Here is a 19010-nt window from a genome sequence, read left to right on the forward strand (position 1 = left end):
AACACGGTAGGAGACATTATCTCAGTCTAGGAATTACACATCAGGAAGTTCACTGTCAATATCTGATACCTCTGTGGTAGATATTTGGGGAGAAGTCACTTCCTTTCTTTTGACATGCTACCTTTGACTCATTCATGCTACCCAGAGTACATCTTGATGTGAGAGTACATCATTCAGAGTACACTGTCAGTCATGATCCAGCTACCTGGCAGTAGTGTTACAATAACAACAGTTCCTGTTCCCAGCCCCCGATAAACCACAACACCTGTGTTGGGTATCTGCTAGGGTGGTTTGGAGGTTTGTTCCATTAAAGCAAACTAACTACCTGTACCTCTTCAGGGCTTACTGTTTCTTGGATTTCTATCCAATTGAATAGTGTGGCACCTGAAGGCATCTTAGACCTCAAGTTTGGTCTTATATTGTCTGGTTCCAGACCGTACATTGTTAAGTTACCATGCTGTACTATGGCCTCCTCGGGAACTTACAGGAAAACTATTGGTTAGGTAGCTGCATTGTGGTAGCTGTATCATGCCCGTCACAAGTCATAGTGTCAGTTAAATGTGGTGTGCTGACCAGCCATTTACTTCCCACCTGCTCTTCATGGGGTTCATTAACCTCCCTCTGCCCATTAGTAGCTTTACACCCTTCATTGGTGAATCGTTTAGACACAGCCAATGGATAGCTTTGGTAGCCATACCCATCTCAAGATTTGGAACCGAATTCAATCTTGGTTTGCCTTCTGGGTGAGCTATGAGCGATGGGGTTAATGTCACATACTCCTCTACTGAGAAGAGTGGAATCAAGTGGGTTGGGATTTGTGCCATGGTTAGACTGGCTACAGTGGCACTAAACTCCCTTAACAGGTCTTGTGTCAACATTCTGGCCTGTTGCACACAAGCATAAACCCACTGTATAACACCAACAATCATGTCCACTGTTTGGGGAATAAGGTTTAACCCTGTTGCATAGGAAGTTGCCTTTAGGGTTTTCCCTAAGCTTTCCAACTTTTGCTGCTGTTGATACAGTCTGTCACTACCCTCTGGCATCTCTGACCCCTGCCTTCTTGGGGCAGTCAGGGTGAGAGTGCCAGTAGCACACAAACCTACCAGAAATAGCAAATGCACAACAGTGGTGGCAGCAATCAGTCCTCCCAAAAGTCTTTTCGGGTGGCTGATCCCAGTCATCTCCTTCTGAGTGACTGTTGCCTTTCTAAGCTGGCGCAGCGTGTACATGGTGTCTTTCTCAGTATGCCCTGTGGCATCTTGGGCACCAACATCCTGAAAATCTGGGGAGATCTGACGCAGCGGCTGATGCTGCTCCTCCGTTTCCAGGGCATCTGCTTTTTCGATTTGTTCATGCCTGTGCTCTAGGAACCCTGCAGGGAGTGGTGCAGCGGTGGAGCATGCCTGACCCTCGGCTGAGTGGTCATCTGGAGCACCTGAGTGATCTGGGATTGTTATCCTATTCTCACTGTTCAGGTCCACCCTGCACACTTCCTGATTGAGGAATCCCTCTATCGGCATGTTTACAATCTTTCGCTGGGGGTAGGTGTAGGACACCTGCTCGCTCCCCCCTTCCCTCGCTAGGGGTTCAGGGAGCTGGCCCAGCACTGGGATAGCTAGTTCACTGTCTTTGAACTCACTATCACTCACCAGGCCCATGTCAGTGCAGGCGGGGATTCTGACACCTCTCTTTGCAATGTCCTGCACTGGCAGGCGGGTGACTTTACCATCCAGCTCCAGTCTGGCTGAACCACTGTTGGTCAGACTCAGACTGACAGACTGAGCTGGTGGCTGTAAGAAAACCGGCTCGGCTTTCATTCCCTGTCCCTTCTGGGGCACTGGGTGTGTTGGAAACCCTGCCGTTGAGGCAGGAACAATCAGGTCAGTCTCACTCACTACCTGGTAGTCGTGAGAAATAATGTTACCTGACTGCAGGTTCCCTGGGTCAAAGCAGAGGGAATCGGCATCTGGGATCAGGTGTGTCCACAGCGCAGTAGTCTCAGCGTCCAGCTGGACCTCCTGTCTAACCTGTGAATGTTGCATTAGGGGCACCTGGCGGTGGCCCTGTGACAGCTGCTCAAGCAGATCCTCACTAATAGAGGACCTCTCAGGGCTAAGGGTGAGGGCTACATCACCAACCTGCTCTCCTGCCATCTGGATCCCTTCCACCACTGCAGGGTGGTGGTCCTGACCCCTCTTGGGTGCCAGGGTGTACAGGGAAAGCTCCTTTTCATCGCCAGGTGGGGAGATCTGCTCCTCTTTAGGGATGTAAAAGGTGTGTGCTTTACCTGGTGGATCAGGCGGCTGCTCGGAGCAGCGCTCCTGTGGCAGGGAGGCTGTTGGGACCTCAGCCGGGACAGGACTTCCCTGTATATCTGGGGAACAAGGAAATATTTTTATTTCTTGTCCAGAGGGAACAGAAGGAATCTCCGCATAGGCTTCTGTGTTCGGTGGGCACTGTGTGAGCACAGTCTGCCTCTTGGCCCCCCTTTCCTTCTGTACAGAAGGCTTAGGAGCCTTGACCTGTTTCCACACCTTGCCTTTCTGTTGATTCACCAAAGGTTCCTCTCTGAGTCGCATGCCCTTTTCTTTTTCTACCCGTTTGAGCTTGCCGTGTGACTTCAAACACCTTTCAACCTCAGTGTCAATCAGTGTCTCACTGGGTAAGACATCTCCCATGGCAGCCTTGAAGTAAAAGCTTCTTGCTTTTCCTCTGCGTTTTACTGCCTGCTCTGTGACTTCAGGGGTGGAGTCAGCACTCACTTGGGAGTGGCTGACCTTATCCAGGCAGGAACCCTTCCGCTCAATCAGATAGACTGAGGGAGGGAGAGGGGGCGGGTCTCCGCCTCCTCCAGTGGAGAGTATCAGCTCATTCACGCTTCCGGCAGCCTTGGGGAGCGGTTGTCCCTGTCCTAATAAAGCTTGTTCCAGCCTGGCCAGGCGGGCGGCTACTGAATCCTTTTGTTCAGCCTTTTCTAGCCCTTTCCCTCCCCCGGTGTTCTCATGGCACTTAGGACGCTGGGTGCGGTCCTGTGTGAGTGCTTTGGAACGGGGCTTAGCCAGCTCAGGAGCCTGTGCTCCTTCGAGCAGGGGGGAATTAACCCTGCTGGCTCTGACGGCGAACGCAGTCGCTTTAGCAACTTTTTGCTCAGAGCGACTTTGGACATCATACTCCCAGGCTTTCTGCACGAATCTCTTAATATCAGTCATTTTCATGGTCTGTGCATCTGTATGCATTAAGATCATCTTTCTGACTGACGGGTGGAGATTCGCAATGAATAAACCCTTGAAATGTGTGTTCTCTTCGCAACCCTCATCATTTCGCCCTGCAAAATAAGTTCGTCTAAGTCTCTCGTAATATTCGCGAGGGGACTCTGCTCTCTCGTGCTTAATGTTAAGAGCGGCGGCTATCGCAGCAGTCGGGTCAATAAACGCACTGTATTCTTCGATAAGTGCTTGACATAGCTGCTCAAAGTCATTACAGACTTCTTTCATCTGCCTAGCCATCCACTCATGTACAGCTCTGCTGGTAGTTTTCCTGACCAGAAACACTTTCTCCTGTTCTGTGGCGTTTGGCAGGTACTGCAGGTTATACCTGAGGTCCTGAATATAACTCTCGATATTATTCTCTGACACTGCCGGGTCAAATCTCTCTATGTCCTTCGCTAGCTCTCTCAGAGAATGGAGATTTATCCTTCTAGCTTCTCCGCTGACGGAGATATGGAAGAGATCGTGGTCAGACCTGTCGCTGCTAGAGAGAGTGCTTAATAGCGACTCGAACTCAGACCTTTTAGCAACCATCGTTAAACTTAAAGAGTATTACTTTTAAGTACGAAATCACAGTTTTACCACAGAAAACCACAAGATCAAATATGCAATCAACCCGGTAGATTGCAAAAGATCACAAAACAATCAAGCACTGCTTAAAGAGCAAGGGGAACTTTTTTCCTTTCGGCTTTCAGCACACTGTATTGTCGTGTATGAAACCTGCGGCGTTTTATATTGAATTATTCCGCTTGGTTGACTCATTTCAGTCTTGCCACGCCCGTGCCAGGGACGCCAAATAAATGTAGTGATTCATAGCCGGTTCAGGGACGCCAAATATGTAAGAAAAGTGGCTCTCTGAAGGCACCAGTTCTGTAGGGTTTGGGCATTTACTGAGACAATTATTAATTGTAGCAGTAAATCACAAAGTTGATTCTTTTGATGGCTTTAGAATCCAACCATGCGACATAACTCAAACAACGCGCACACACAGGTACTAATACACGAGGATACATTTATTAATACATAAAATATGCATATAAACCTAACAGATCTTATCGAGAGGGTTATCAGAATACAAAAGATATATATTCAATCAGTTACAAAGTGTTACACATATCAAGAGGACATACGTTCAGTATATCATTCATTAAGACCGTTTCGTAAAGTGAACTTGGTTACAACTTCTACATTAGATACTCAAACAAGTACATAACTCTTAGGAATTAAATTGATATCAACTGGTTGGGATAACAATTGAATTCTCGAGCTGTAATGCATTGAAGTTGAATACTCATCCAATCTTTGGGGATTCAGATCTCCTGCGGGCACAAAGAAACAGTTGCAGGCTGTTGCTGTCCAATCCGCGCTCTCTGGCTTGGTGCCAGGCTGTGCTGTGCGGCTTGCGACGGTGTGCTGCTGATGCTCACTGTTGGCTTTAACTAGCAAAGTTTGTGCACAGGAGAAAAGATGACTGTGGGTCCCAGCAAGTCAGGAAGAGGACTGGTTCGTTCCTGATGAAGAGCTAGTTCTGAATAGTGATTCAGCTTTCCACAGTTCCGACCTGTTCAGGAGGCCTGCTGCTGGTTACTCTCTGGCAACCTCCACTCTAGACTCTTAGAACAAAGGAAAGTTCTGGCACTCGGACACACTGGCCGTTCCGTGGTTGTCCGGGCTGAGTCTCAGGATGGTCAGGAGGCGCGCTGCGAGAATGTCCTGCCCTTGGGAGCCTTCTGCTCCTGGGCCGTCCTGCCCTGGAATTCTCACAGAATCTTGTTGAATCTGAATCTGAATCTGAATCTGAATCTTGTCTGAATCTCCCAGGCTCTCTGTGTTGCCTGTTTTTACCTGGAGGAACTTCAGCTCATTGATTGGCTGAAAGTTCCATGGGCATCAGAGTCCCACGTGGGTTACTCGGCCCTACCAGTCCCTGATTGGTTGATCAAGGTGAGATATGAGTCACTTAGTCCTGACACTTAGGAATGCAATCCAGATGTCCAACTCGCACTCCCTAGACAGATAGGCACCAATGGATGACCATTGATCATGATAGCCAGGCTTAGCTAAGTGCATCCCCCTTTGGGAGCTGTCCTTGGACCTTAAATCACCTTGCATGAATGGTTTCTCTGTGGCTGCACCACAGAGATGAACAGAGAAATGAGGCCTCATTTGGGAAGCTCAGAAACACTTAATTCTGCCTTATTATTAAGCCTCGCCGCTACAAACGCGTGTGAAGTCCATAAACGATATTAATTTTGGAACTTAAACATACAGCATATGGCTGGTCTCGGTACTTTAAAGAAAACATACACACCAGTATTCCATTTCTCCCTAAACATTTTAAGCATCAAAGTCTTTAACTAACGCGATACTGGAGTCAACAAGCATACTTTTAGAATTTGATTAAAAGGGAATATAATATGGAATCGCGTATCTCAAGAAATTAATATCGATATAATTATATTCATGTTGCAAAAGAACTGCAACGGACATAAAAACTCCCTTGCTTTTAACAGAGCGTTCCATAATTTCTAACTACGAAAATGCCAGGTGAAAGGATTTGTAAACATATTTTGTTAAAGCAAGTCAGTTTTTTCCGCAACACATAAAAGACATTTTTCCAAGAAAGTTTAGCCTTTGTCACTAATGAAACCACTAAATAAAGACATAAATATAGAAATCTTAAGATTTGTTTTATTTAATGTTCGTAGCAGGATGAACTGTCAGAGTGTATATTTTGTTGCAGAGTTGCTGCAAGATGTTAACAGTGAAAAAGGTATTTAGAAATGAGTTATTTCAAGATGAAAATTTTCAGAATAATTGCAAATCTAGCAGGATAGAGAAAGCACAGAAAACTGGCAGTTAGATTGATCAGATTAGTATGAAAAGTCATTTAGCAAAGGGAATGAGAAGAGTGACAAACTAGTATACTTTAGATCTTTTTTTCTGAACCAGGGAAAATCTGATCATGTTTCCCTATAACAATAATAAAAAACTTTATTTGATATATCACCATTAAAGGTGGCATCTCAAACCAATACAGTAGATGTAAAAACAGATAAAAGGACCACAGATTACAAAGTAAATACATATAAGAAAGACAAGCAGTTAGAGATGCTACCAAAATTAGAAAATGAAGCAGATACAGACACTAAGTCTTCTGAAAAGAAAGGTTCTGAGGTTAGATTTAAACTGGCACTGGTGTGTGTGTGTTTGTGTCTGTCTGTCCTGTGATGGACTGGCGCTATGTCCAGGGTGTATTCTGCCTTGTGTCCGTCGCTTACTGGGATAGGCTCCAAATCCTCTGTACTGGATAAAGAGATTAGAAATGGATGGAAGTAAAGGCACTGTGTGGATGGAACTATACACAGTGTTAGAAACCCACTATGAAATGGCAGCATCTCACTGAGAATAAAACATTTTATAGTGCTGGCTTAAGGAAACAGCCTTTCCACCTCTCTTGCACATCAGTATCCATACCTAGTTATTTAAACAAATTGCCTCTAATTATAAACATCTTAATATGCTGGCTCTGTGGATCCGCATCAGCTATGTTTGCCCATTCCTTCAATTCATGTGCATCCAACACACAGTTCAACGCTAGCAACTACACAAAATCTAAAATATGAGCTCTACTTGCCACTTACAATACCAACAGTACCAGCTAACTTTAGTAGTGACATTTTCATGGATCTTTTTAACAATAAAATTTACAACATCAGACTTCAGACACAATTAAACAGGCCTCAAAAAAGTCTGGTACAAACATTTTCAGCATGGAATAAACCGTTACTTTAATGGTATAAACCTTAAATGGATTCATATTCTCAATAAGATTTGGTGCTCAGTAACATGACTTAGAAAATGACAGAAGACATACGTATCATGCTTATCCTTCTATTTTTCATAATCGTAAACTCCTTAAGGCAGTTACATTTTCTCTGTTCTGACCTGGAGTTACAGAGAAATTTAAATTCTAATAAGAGATTTGTAATGAGGAAAGTCATACCAATCACTCATACAGTACCAGGATTTGCAATTACAATACAAATACTTTCTTTCTGTATGTGTTTATTTTGCAGTTTGAGTCTATGGCATTCCTTTGGGGGTCTATACTCCAAGGCATGACTTTTTTATGGGAACATGACATTTTTTTAAACATATATTTTTGTGGTAGGAGGGCGCAAAACATCAGTATTTACTGCTATTAATTACTGTACGATTTATAGTTGAAATCTGAGCCTAGATATAAAGTTAGATATAAAGTTAAAATCTCGACAAAGCAATGTAGGAAATACAGAGAAAATAAACCCTTTCTGACATCTAAAATCAGTTTCGATCAAGGTCTCTAAAACGAACAAGAAAAAGAGAATTTTCGGAGGGCAATTACGCTGTGTTTATATAGAATAAGTGATTTATGAGCAATCTAATTTCTTGTTCGTTTAAAACAGTGAAATGTCAGCTGCAAAAGATCGCACCAGAAACAGCACTCTCTCTGCCTGTCATAGACGTTCAGGAAAGGCTGAATGAAGTCATGTCAAGTACAATAATTCGGTGATCAATAATAACAGTTGTAGGACAGTATATAAGGAGGATAAGGATTTTGAAGTTGACTCGAAATCTGATAGGTAACCAGTGCAAGGACTTGAAAACAGGTGTAATGCATCCCTGATAGGATTCTTGCTGTCATATTCTGAACATATTGAAGATTGCTCAGTGTGGATTTAATTTCCCCAGTGAACAGGATGTGCATTTATTAATTCTAGAAAAAAAGCCTTTCTTGATTTCTCTACTTCTTAGTTTCTCTAGTTCCCTTTAAAATAAACTATTATTCCACAATGCAGAGTATTATATGGCCAGTATTTACACATGATATTTGTGATTTAAAGAAATTAACACAAGCAGCTTTTGGAGATTTAAGTGTTGGCTGAGTTATTGCAGGATAAAAGACTAGAGATGTTGGCAAGAAGAAGATAATTTGCGGAAAGCTGAGGAATACACTTATAACAAGAACACTTCCTAATGGGGTTAGGCATACTTTTGATGAAGATGATGAAGTTAACAGACTATATGTTTACATAGATACTGAAATAAGGATTGTATTTTAGATTATGTGTAGTTGCTGGCATTGAACTGTGTGTTGGATGCACATGAATTGAAGGAATGGGCAAACATAGCTGATGCGGATCCACAGAGCCAGCATATTAAGATGTTTATAATTAGAGGCAATTTGTTTAAATAACTAGGTATGGATACTGATGTGCAAGAGAGGTGGAAAGGCTGTTTCCTTAAGCCAGCACTATAAAATGTTTTATTCTCAGTGAGATGCTGCCATTTCATAGTGGGTTTCTAACACTGTGTATAGTTCCATCCACACAGTGCCTTTACTTCCATTTCTAATCTCTTTATCCAGTACAGAGGATTTGGAGCCTATCCCAGTAAGCAACGGACACAAGGCAGAATACACCCTGGACATAGCGCCAGTCCATCACAGGACAGACAGACACAAACACACACACACCAGGGCCAGTTTTCCCATAAACCAATTAACTTACCAGTATGTTTTGGAGTGCAAGAGGGAGTCATATCACACATATGGAGAAAAACCATGTAACCCAGAGAGAACATGTAAACCCCACACACACAGGATGGCAGGAATTGAACCTAGGACCCCAGTGCTGCAAGATAGCAATGCTAACCACTTTGCCACCATTATAAATGGATGGATATCTTAGTTATCTTTCTAGTTCATAGGTTTGCATGCATAATTGAATTTTGAAAGCCACTGAGACATCAGGTACTACTGTTGTATTTATGAAAAAGAAACAAAACAAAAAACATACTAACAACTGTGCCATCCTACTCCTTAGTTAATACATTTTATTATTCATAAACAGTTAACATTGTTAGCAAAATATTTGGAATTATATTTAACCCTATTTTTTCTTTAGTTTTGTATTTAACTTATTATATGATAGTCAGACTTAATGTATATTTGAACAATGAAAATATATTTTTACAAGATTTTACATTAAGCACTTAAAATTAAGATGGTTAATAATAGTAAACTGTAACATGCTGTAACAAGATCGGTTAAACTGCGAAGAAAATGCTTTCAGAGAAAATGTTTCAGGTGTGAAGAACATAGATCTCCAATTTCAACCAAACCTGTTCCCACACACCCTGCCCCCACTACCATTAGAATATACACAAAGCACTCAAATCTTTCGAGCTAATGATCAGGTGACCCGAGAGAGAGCGAGAGAAACACCAAGGGGTGCGGAACTATTTACATGGAAAACGGGCGATCTCCCCAGACTGTCTGCCCGTTTCACTGTTACCTGGATACCTCTTTATTTAGAACTCACTAACACTGATTTTTAGTTTAGAAGGATTCAAGTAGGGTTTTAGATGAAAGGCAGCGACCTTAATCAAGCCCAAATCATAATTGAACCCATTCAGAGCCTACATTACATTTTAGCGTTTCATTCTGAGCAGAAGACCCTCACACCTGAAGAAGGGGGAGGTGTTTTTCGCTGGAAATCTCGCCTGCTTCTACTTTACAACCGGAGTGCTGGCTGTGACGAATTAAACCGGTTTTACAGGTTTCAATCACAGACCATGTGACATGGGAGTCAGGAAACTAACACACAGCGCCACCGGATTCGATAATGCTATAAAAACGCTATAAAATAATGTTACTTGGCACAGAACAAGTTTACAGCACAGTACAATAATAAATGCTGACCATGACTTTAGAAGCATAAATTGCCTTACACTTTATTTAAACACAAGCTGTCTTTAGCCCTCTAAGCTGGTTCATACAGAAATGTAGAGATCCAGGCTCAGAACACACAGCTTCATTAGCGAATACATATGCAGGACAACTAGAGAAGACATTTTACAGAGGATGGATTTTTAGAAACATCCCATCAGTGACATCACTGAAGTCAACTCCTAGGTACTGTAACTGTCGTGTGGATAGTTTCACAAGAATCAGACAAAGGTTTAAGCATCACTTGTTCTAGATAAAACTGCAAAAAAAAAAAACAACCACCCATAATGTACTTCTTTGCGGCTCTGTTTGCCCAAATCATATATTCACAACGTGAAATCTAGAAAATAATATTACGTAACCAAAATCCGCAATATGGAAACCGAACCTGTGTAATTGTTGATAGATGATGTACTCGTAACATTTTTTCAAGACGAACTACAACATTTAAAAAATGACTTGTATGTACTTGATATCTCTAATCAATCCACGGGTCCCAGCACAAAACGAAACTAAAACGCATACCGTTTCGCGCTTCTTATTAGTTGCTCAAAAGTAATTTGACCGTATGAAATGCATAATATAAACCTAGAAACATATACGTGATTAGTACTTAAGCACTGTAGTATCGGTGTTAAGACATACCTCTCAAATACTGTAAATCAAGTTAAAAATATCTCAAGACCGATTCTGGTCATAATGAAACCATGTTTCGTGTATGTTTTCTTTAAAGTACCGAGACCAGCCATATACTGTATGTTTATGTTCCAAAATTAATATCGTTTATGGCCTTCACACGCGTTGCAGTATGCTCCTATTCTTTTTATGCTCAGCTACTAAGATTTCCCTCCAGTGGTAAAATTAGATATGAATATTCAATACTTAAACGGGCACAATTAAGACATTAAATATACATATACATACTGTATACAGTACAGTTTGCATACGGTAATATGTTTATGTTCCTAAATCAATCTCTTTTATGAGCATGTGAAAGGCATGGTGAATCACTGTACTTTGCATGATTGGAAACAAATGTGTGATTGCGAAATGCTGTGGTGTTACTTTTACAAAGATGGTCAATGAAAAAAAGAATGTTGACCAGGGCAATACTTTGAGTTTACACTTACAGCTTGTCCAAGGTCATTCATTATTAATACTATAAGTAATATCTTTGTTAAAGACTTTGATGGCGACACCTCAAAACATGAGAGGTTGAGTTTTATTAGCTCCACCTTGCGGAAATTCTGGATACTATTATTTTGCTTGCTGTATTATAGGAGAATTTACGGTAACTCGCTGTATTTACCGGTAACTCGCGGTAGACTGCGTACAGCGTACCGCAAAATAATGCGGTATCGCCCGCGCATTTTGAATGGCTGCATCTGTATAACTTTTCCCATTATCAAGTTTATAAGATGACAGGAGTTAAAAGTATAGGCAAAAACTTTGGTACATGCTTTTTTCCAAGCTGGTAAACGTAATTCACAGTCATCATTTTAATGAATCACTTTCAATATATGCAAATGAGGTGAAAGTGGTATTTTAATGGAATTACCTTCCATCACGGTAATGCAGGTGCTATGCCAGTAAACTCTATTTATGAATCAGAAGGATGCCGCAAGATGGTAACTGCATGTGCCACCATGTCAAAACAGATGATTTATGAATAACCCCCTAGAACTATTATTAATTGCTTGACCTGTGTATTTTTCCCCTTTTTCACATAAAAGAAAGACTTTATTCCCAAGTGTGCAGTGTGTGTTACTTTAATCTTAATAATCCCAGTACTTTTTTTACACCATACTTAATTACTGCTGTGATGTCAGTGGGTAACTGCATTTGCATACCAATGTAGTGTATTTGTTTAAATGTAAAAATGGAAACTGATGTGCAGTATGCTTTCCTTTACCTGTCATTAGAATAAAGCACAACCAAGTTAATCAGCCTTCAATTCTGTTAGATGCTAACAATGGTTGGGTCAGCCTAATGACAGCATAATGACAGTTTTTTATGGTATGATATGAACTGGCTGCTGGACTTTCTTATCGAGAGACCACAGGTGGTGCGGATAGGCAATAAAACATCAACACCACTCACCCTGAGCACTGGAACCCCACAAGGCTGCTGTCTGAGTCCAAGGTTGTACTCCCTATTTACTCACGACTGCACAGCAAGACACAGCAATAACCGCATCATTAAGTTTGCCGATGACACCACTATAATAGGACTGATCAGTGATGATGACGAGTCCACTTACAGGGATGAAGTTGTACAGCTGCTTAGGTGGTGTCATAGCAATAACCTGGACTTGAACATAAAGAAAACGAAAGAGCTAATAGTGGACTTTCGGAGACACAGGCCACACACTCACAGCCCACTCAGTATTGATGGAACGGAAGTGGAAACAGTCACCAGCTTTAGGTTTTTGGGAATTCACATCTCTAAAGATCTAACCTGGACTGTGAACACTGACTCTATCATGAAGAAGGCTCAGCAGCGCCTTTATTTCTTGAGGTGCCTCAAGCGATGGGGGATGCCAACACATGTGTTGGTGAACTTCTACCGCTGCACTATCGAGAGCGTCCTCACCAACGGGATCACCGTGTGGTATGGCAACACCTCTTCGCGAGAAAGAAAGGCACTGCAGAGAATGGTCAATATGGCCCAGAAGATCATCGGCTGCGGTCTCACCGAGATTAAACAGCTCTATGAGGACCGCTGCCGTGGTAGAATTCTGGCCATCACAGAGGACAGTCACCACCCCGGGCATGAGCTCTTCACCCCACTGCCCTCAGGCAAGAGATATAAGAGCATACGGACACTTACCACTAGATTCTTCAATAGCTTCTATCCACAAGCAGTGAGACTGGCGAACACATTTAGCCATCCCCCTCGGACCACACCTACACCATCACCATCTACCTCTTTATGATTTCTTATCTATTGCACATCTCCAGTCATTGTTTACACGTCTGTATTGTTTACAGTCAAACTGTCTGCATGTTTACTTGCACATTGTCTATTGTTTGTTTGTATATTGTCTTGATGCACTGTTTGCACTTTGTTTTGTTTTTTACACTTGTTTTATAATCGAGAGACTTTCTGTAAGTAAGAATTCCATTGTACCAGTACCGGTTACATATGGCAATAAAGTTCAAGTTCAAGTTCAAGTTTATATTGATCTGCTAAAGACATTCACATGAAATGCATGTGGTGAATCCCTAATATTTTCCTTGTCATCTGTATCAGAATGCAGTGTTTTTACATATCAGTAAAGAAAATGATCATTTCTGAGAAAATGAAAATTACAAAAAAAAATCACGCATTGAAATGTTTTTTTTTACCTTTAACAAATAAAAGACTATAAAGTCGTTTGCAGTTGCAATGGGAATGTTCTAAGTGCCAAGTAAGTGGATCTCTCCCTAATCACTTTAAGAATGATGCAACTTATCAATTACTATTAGATTCATAAAAATAAAAATAAATAAAATAACATTAATTAAGTTATAATCTGAACTGGGAAGACTGTGTCATACATATTGATTAGTGTTAATAAAGACAGCAGGGTTCTATACAGGAGGTAAAATTGTGCTATGAAACCTCACAGCTGGTATACAGCACAGCTGAAATTGAAGCAAAGCTGAAGTTATTAAAATGACAGGTGTTTCACAGCTATCTCAAGCAAGAACAAATCTTTAAATTTGGCAAAAAAATAACAGAATGCTGCTTACTTGCATCTGCTACAAAATCATAGTTTTCTGGAAAGATTGCACTCCACAGTTGTAATAATGAATATGAACACACAAAAGTTCTGGAAAGTTTCTGTACAAATGCAGAACTCCCATCACTGATGTGTTCAAACTTGGATCTTTTTTGCCAAAATTAAATTGTGACATTGATGACATTACGAAATTTTTTAAATCTTTGACTTGCGTAAGGAGATCATTTTGTTTTCTCACTATTATTTATTCTTACTTAGGAAAAAAGCCCAAAAAGTACACATAAGCAAGGGTAAGGAAGGTTTATTGGTTTTAGAAAACCTTAGTAATGCTGTATATTCTATCAGTGTTACTGCTTTATGTCAAATTTATGAACAGACAGGAAATTTAAAAAATGTAAATTGTAAAAAATGTAGAACTTTTAAAAAATCTTTATAACAGAAAATTGTTTTACTCTAAAAATAAAAATCATGTTTGGGTGTTAAGTGAAACAACATTACAAAAAGGCCCATCATTGAACAACATGCACTAAATATAATAATGCTAGGCCTAAAATTAGTAGATCCACGAATCTAGTGAAGCTACGCCCAATGTTTGCTGTTATCGGGTCTCACAAGGTTTAGAATAATATTTCAGTACTGAAAATAAACAAGTTTGGTCTCTATGGTAATACATCTCATTATATACCGTATCTGCCTGGCAGTGAAAATATATCTGAGTGTCTGTAAATTATTATCCACTTGGATATGCCTGTATTCAGTATATGCAACTACTGTACAGTACCATATACTGTATATTTTTCATACTGTACAAAAATATTATAAATATGACAGCTAGTCACTGGCTGTCTATGCTGAGTTTTAAGCAGCCTCAGTCTGAATTTGTAAGGATCCCTGAAGCTACAGTATATCTTAATTAATAAATACAAACTACTGAATATACATTTTTACATGGCTTCCAAAAACATGAGAACTGGAAATATAATACATTTGCCCACAGATGAAGAATTTGGTATAAATATGACAATTGCATATCTTTGGTATGTGGTGAAGACCTGATAATAAATCTTATTATTATGGCAAAAGCCTATTTAATAGATTATGAAGCATAATTCTGTGAATTTCATATCAGCGCCATCTCTGCTTTGTCTCTGGTGCCACTAGCTCAATTTATTTGTCTTCTATCTCTACCCTGTATCTATTAACAGTACTCAGCATTGCAGTTTGCACTGTTTATAGCATCCTGTTAGAATGTATGTAAACAGTGTATTCAAATCCCTGAGTAATCTGTTAAGAATTTCTATATTTTTTATGTCAGAGTATATAATAAATTGGTCAAAATCTGAATTACTGCATTACTGCCTTTAAAAGAAAGGCAACCTACCTACTTTTGTGCTTCTGGCCAAACATTTCAAATTCTGTAGTACTGAAAATTATTCATCTGATGCAGACTGAGCGCTTGGAGCATTATTCGTTTTTTTTCTCTGTTTTGCTTAAATTACCTCCAAGCATCAAGACTCTCACATAATTAACATTATATATCTGAATAATTTTCTTTTTAGCTTATCTGAAACTTATCCAATTACTGTAGAAATACTATCTATCAAAAACATTTTCTTATGGTCAACTGTTTTTACTGACAAGGACAATATCTGTTTTCATTTTCCTTCCCCAGGCAAAGATGACACAACTACCAGAGTCTGAAAAGATAAAGATAGCTGAACAAGTTGCAGATTTTAAAAAGGTGAAGAGTAAGCTGGATGCTGAAATTGAAATCTGGGATGACACAAGCAATGATATAATTGTCCTTGCTAAGAAGATGTGCATGATTATGATGGAGATGACAGACTTCACCAGGTAAATGGGAACTTTAGTTTTGTTAATAACCTACAGTAATAACTACTCTTCATAACAGCACCCTCTTGTCTTATTAGGTCTTTTAAGGTGTTGGAGTTCCCTCCTAGAGGATTTACTATTTTAATAGTGAAAGGAAAGGATTTTGCTGTGATGTACTGTGACTGATGTGTCCCTTTCAAACTGAATGTATAATACAGCACAATATATGCTGTATGCTTATATAGATTTATCATTAGTTATATTGTTAAAAATCAGAAAAACAAGTACTGTACAGTTTTTAATACAGGGTTTAAGGTTGGTTTAGAAGCAGAAGTTGTATTGGAATTCCTTTATTGAAAATTTACATACATACTGTGTTGCCTCAAAGCATTTTTGTAACACTTCCATTTACTGCACAAAACGAAATGAATATACACTATAAGTGCCTTCTTCTAGTAATGTTCATAATGTCAGCAGCTGCTGCCATTGTAAATGAAAAGCTTGTTAAGATATATTAATAGCCTTTTGTTCACATACTGTATATCACCAGAAAGACATATATCTACAAATATTAGATACTGTACAAGCATTATGTGGAAATCATCTTCACATGTATGCATAGGATTCAATATTTTCTATATCTACCAGTAGTTAGAATTATTGAATTGCTTCTGTTAGTTTTAAAGTTCTTTATTTGAGGATTAAGTTACCTCTTTGCAAATCAAATAATCCTTCTTTGGGAGTTTCTGTATTCATGAGACTTGACTTGAGTTTTAAGCTTTATTGTTTAAAAAAGGCAAGAGCTATGAAACATTTCTGCACATCTAAAACCTGTTCTGCCTCCTTCTTCATTAAAAAATACTTATTTAAAATCAAACTTAAATAAAGATCTTTGTGTGTGAATTATCCTTGTGATTTATTTTCATAAGAATTTCCACAGGCTTGGGATATATTGTTTACCATTTGAGGATAGTTTTATATTTGAGGACTTAAGCATGTGAATATTATTATTATTATTATTATTATTATTATTATTATTATTTAGAATAACAAATAAATGTGTTGAAAAGAAAGCTACAGATGCAGCCATTCAAAGTGCACGGTACAGACACGTACCGCAGGTAATTGGCTGCGGTGTCGCGTATCATGACGCAAGATGACGCGATACGTGATTGGTTGACCGACAGGGGCACTCGTGGTCCGTTGGTCTGTCGTAGAAAGACTTACTGTAAACGTCTTTACTGTGCCCGTTGTAGATATTGAATTTTACCACTGAAGGGAAATCTTAGTAGCTGAGCATAAAAAGAATAGGAGCATACTGTAACGCGTGTGAAGGCCATAAACGATATTAATTTTGGAACATAAACATACAGTATATAGCTGGTCTTGGTACTTTAAAGAAAAAAATACACACCAGTATTCCATTTCTCCCTAAACATTTTAAGCTTCGAAGTCTTTAACTAACGTGATACCAGAGTCAACAAGCATACTTTTAGAATTTGATTAATAGGGAATATAATATGGAATCGCGTATCTAAAGAATTTAATAACGGTATGATTATATTCGTGTACTGCAACAGGGCTGTGTAGGGCTGTTTCGCCTCCCTGTTCACGCAAGTTGTCTTGTAGCCTACTGGTCTACGTGCATGACTAACAACGCACAGGTTGTGTGTTCGAATCCAGCTGGTGCTGGACTTTTCTTTTAACAAACATTTCTTCGAAAAAATAGAATAGCGATATTATGGACAATCAATTGACTTTTATATTTCAAAATATCGCAACATGATCGATTCTAAGTCATTTTTGATAACAATGAATAGTCATCTTCTTCCCTTCTGACAGCGGTTCCTGCTTCTATTGTGTGTGTGTGTGTGTGTGCAACAGAGTAAATTTTTATAGAGAAATGGAGGCTGGACAGTATGCATTACAATATAAACATTTATATTGATTTAAATCGTGTTCTGATTTAAATTGCAAACGCGTGTTTAATTATGTGTTTTTTAATCATAATCAGGCTAATGCATTTCTACATTTTCTGTATGAACCATCTTAGAGGTTCATACAGAAAGAGCTTGTGTTTAAATTGAGTGTAAGGTAATTTATGCTTCTAAAGTCATGGTCAGCATTTATTATTGTACTGTGCTGTAAACTTTTTCTGTGCCTAGTCACATTATTTTATAGCGTTTTTATTGCATTATTAAATCCGGTGGCGCTGTGTGTTAGTTTCCTGACTCCCATGTCACATGGTCTGTTATTGAATCCCATGGAACTATGACTTTATTTTTTAACAAACATTTCTTTGAAAAAATGAAACGTTTCCCTTGGTCAGAGATTGAATAAAACCTCACTCGCACCAAACAAATTTATATTTCTAAATATCAAAACATGATCGAATTTAAGCCTTTTTAATAACAATGAATAGTCACCTATGCGTTACAAAATATACATTTATATTGATTTGAATCGCGTTTTGATTTAAATCGTAAACGCGTGTTTAAATATATGTGTTTAAAGGCGATATACTGTATAAAAGCGCTGATTCCTATGGAGTGTATTACGCCGGGAATTCAAAAAAATTATTTTAAATAGGCTGATAAAGCTTAGACTACTGTAACTGTATTCTAGCCTGTATTACAACAGAACATTGGACAATGCAACGTAAATTGCAAAAATGCACTTGGAATCTGTCCAAGCCCTCCTACAAAAATTATTTAAACTGCGACACTGATCATTCATCTCTAAATAAACTTTATTTTATATAGCGTTTTAAGCGAATAGGTAATTAGATTGCTCATAAACCTAATTATTTTTCTACATAAACACAGCGTGATTGCTCTCTGAAAATGCTTTTCCTTTATATTTAGGCTCAGATTTCAACTATAGATCGTATTATTATAAACTTTCTTGGAAAAATGTATTTTATGTAAACCATGTTTGCTATTAATTCATTTAGGGCTAAAATACATTCATTGTCTTCCAATCAAGTCAAGTTGACATTGGAAGCACCAGCTGGATTCAAACACACAACCTGTGTGTTGTTAGTCACGCACGTAGAGCAGTAGGCTACAAGACAACTCGCATGATCAGGGAGGCGAAACAGCCCTACACAGCCCTGTCGCAGTACACGAATATAATCATACCGTTATTAAATTCTTTAGATACGCGATTCCATATTATATTGGCAGAAAAGCTTAAAACTACCACTTTTTCAAACGCTATTTCACATGCTAGTTAAATACTTCGATGCTTAAAATTGTTAGGGAGATATGGAATACCGGTGTGTATTTTTCCTTTAAAGTACCAATTCCTGGAATCTGACTGGCTGACACCCTTCTGAAGTGGTTCCATAAAATCTGGTATATGGAAAAGAAAGCGTTGATAAATACAAGTGTCTTTTAATACATTTTTTGCT

The 19010-nt window shown here is 39.2% G+C and overlaps 1 protein-coding gene across 1 annotated transcript in view; it reads left to right on the top strand.

Moving 5' to 3' along the window:
• The window catches only part of LOC148661626 (catenin alpha-3-like), a 600833-nt gene that overhangs the window by 561554 nt on the left and 20269 nt on the right, over positions 1 to 19010 (top strand). The window contains exon 15 of the mRNA XM_088635643.1: positions 15438 to 15619. Coding sequence (XP_088491769.1) covers positions 15438 to 15619 — 182 coding nt within the window. The remainder of the gene's footprint in view (positions 1 to 15437; positions 15620 to 19010) is intronic.

This window comes from Lepisosteus platostomus, chromosome 6 (genome assembly GCF_059453375.1).
Source record: "Lepisosteus platostomus isolate fLepPlt1 chromosome 6, fLepPlt1.hap1, whole genome shotgun sequence".
In the NCBI taxonomy this organism is placed as follows: domain Eukaryota; kingdom Metazoa; phylum Chordata; class Actinopteri; order Semionotiformes; family Lepisosteidae; genus Lepisosteus; species Lepisosteus platostomus.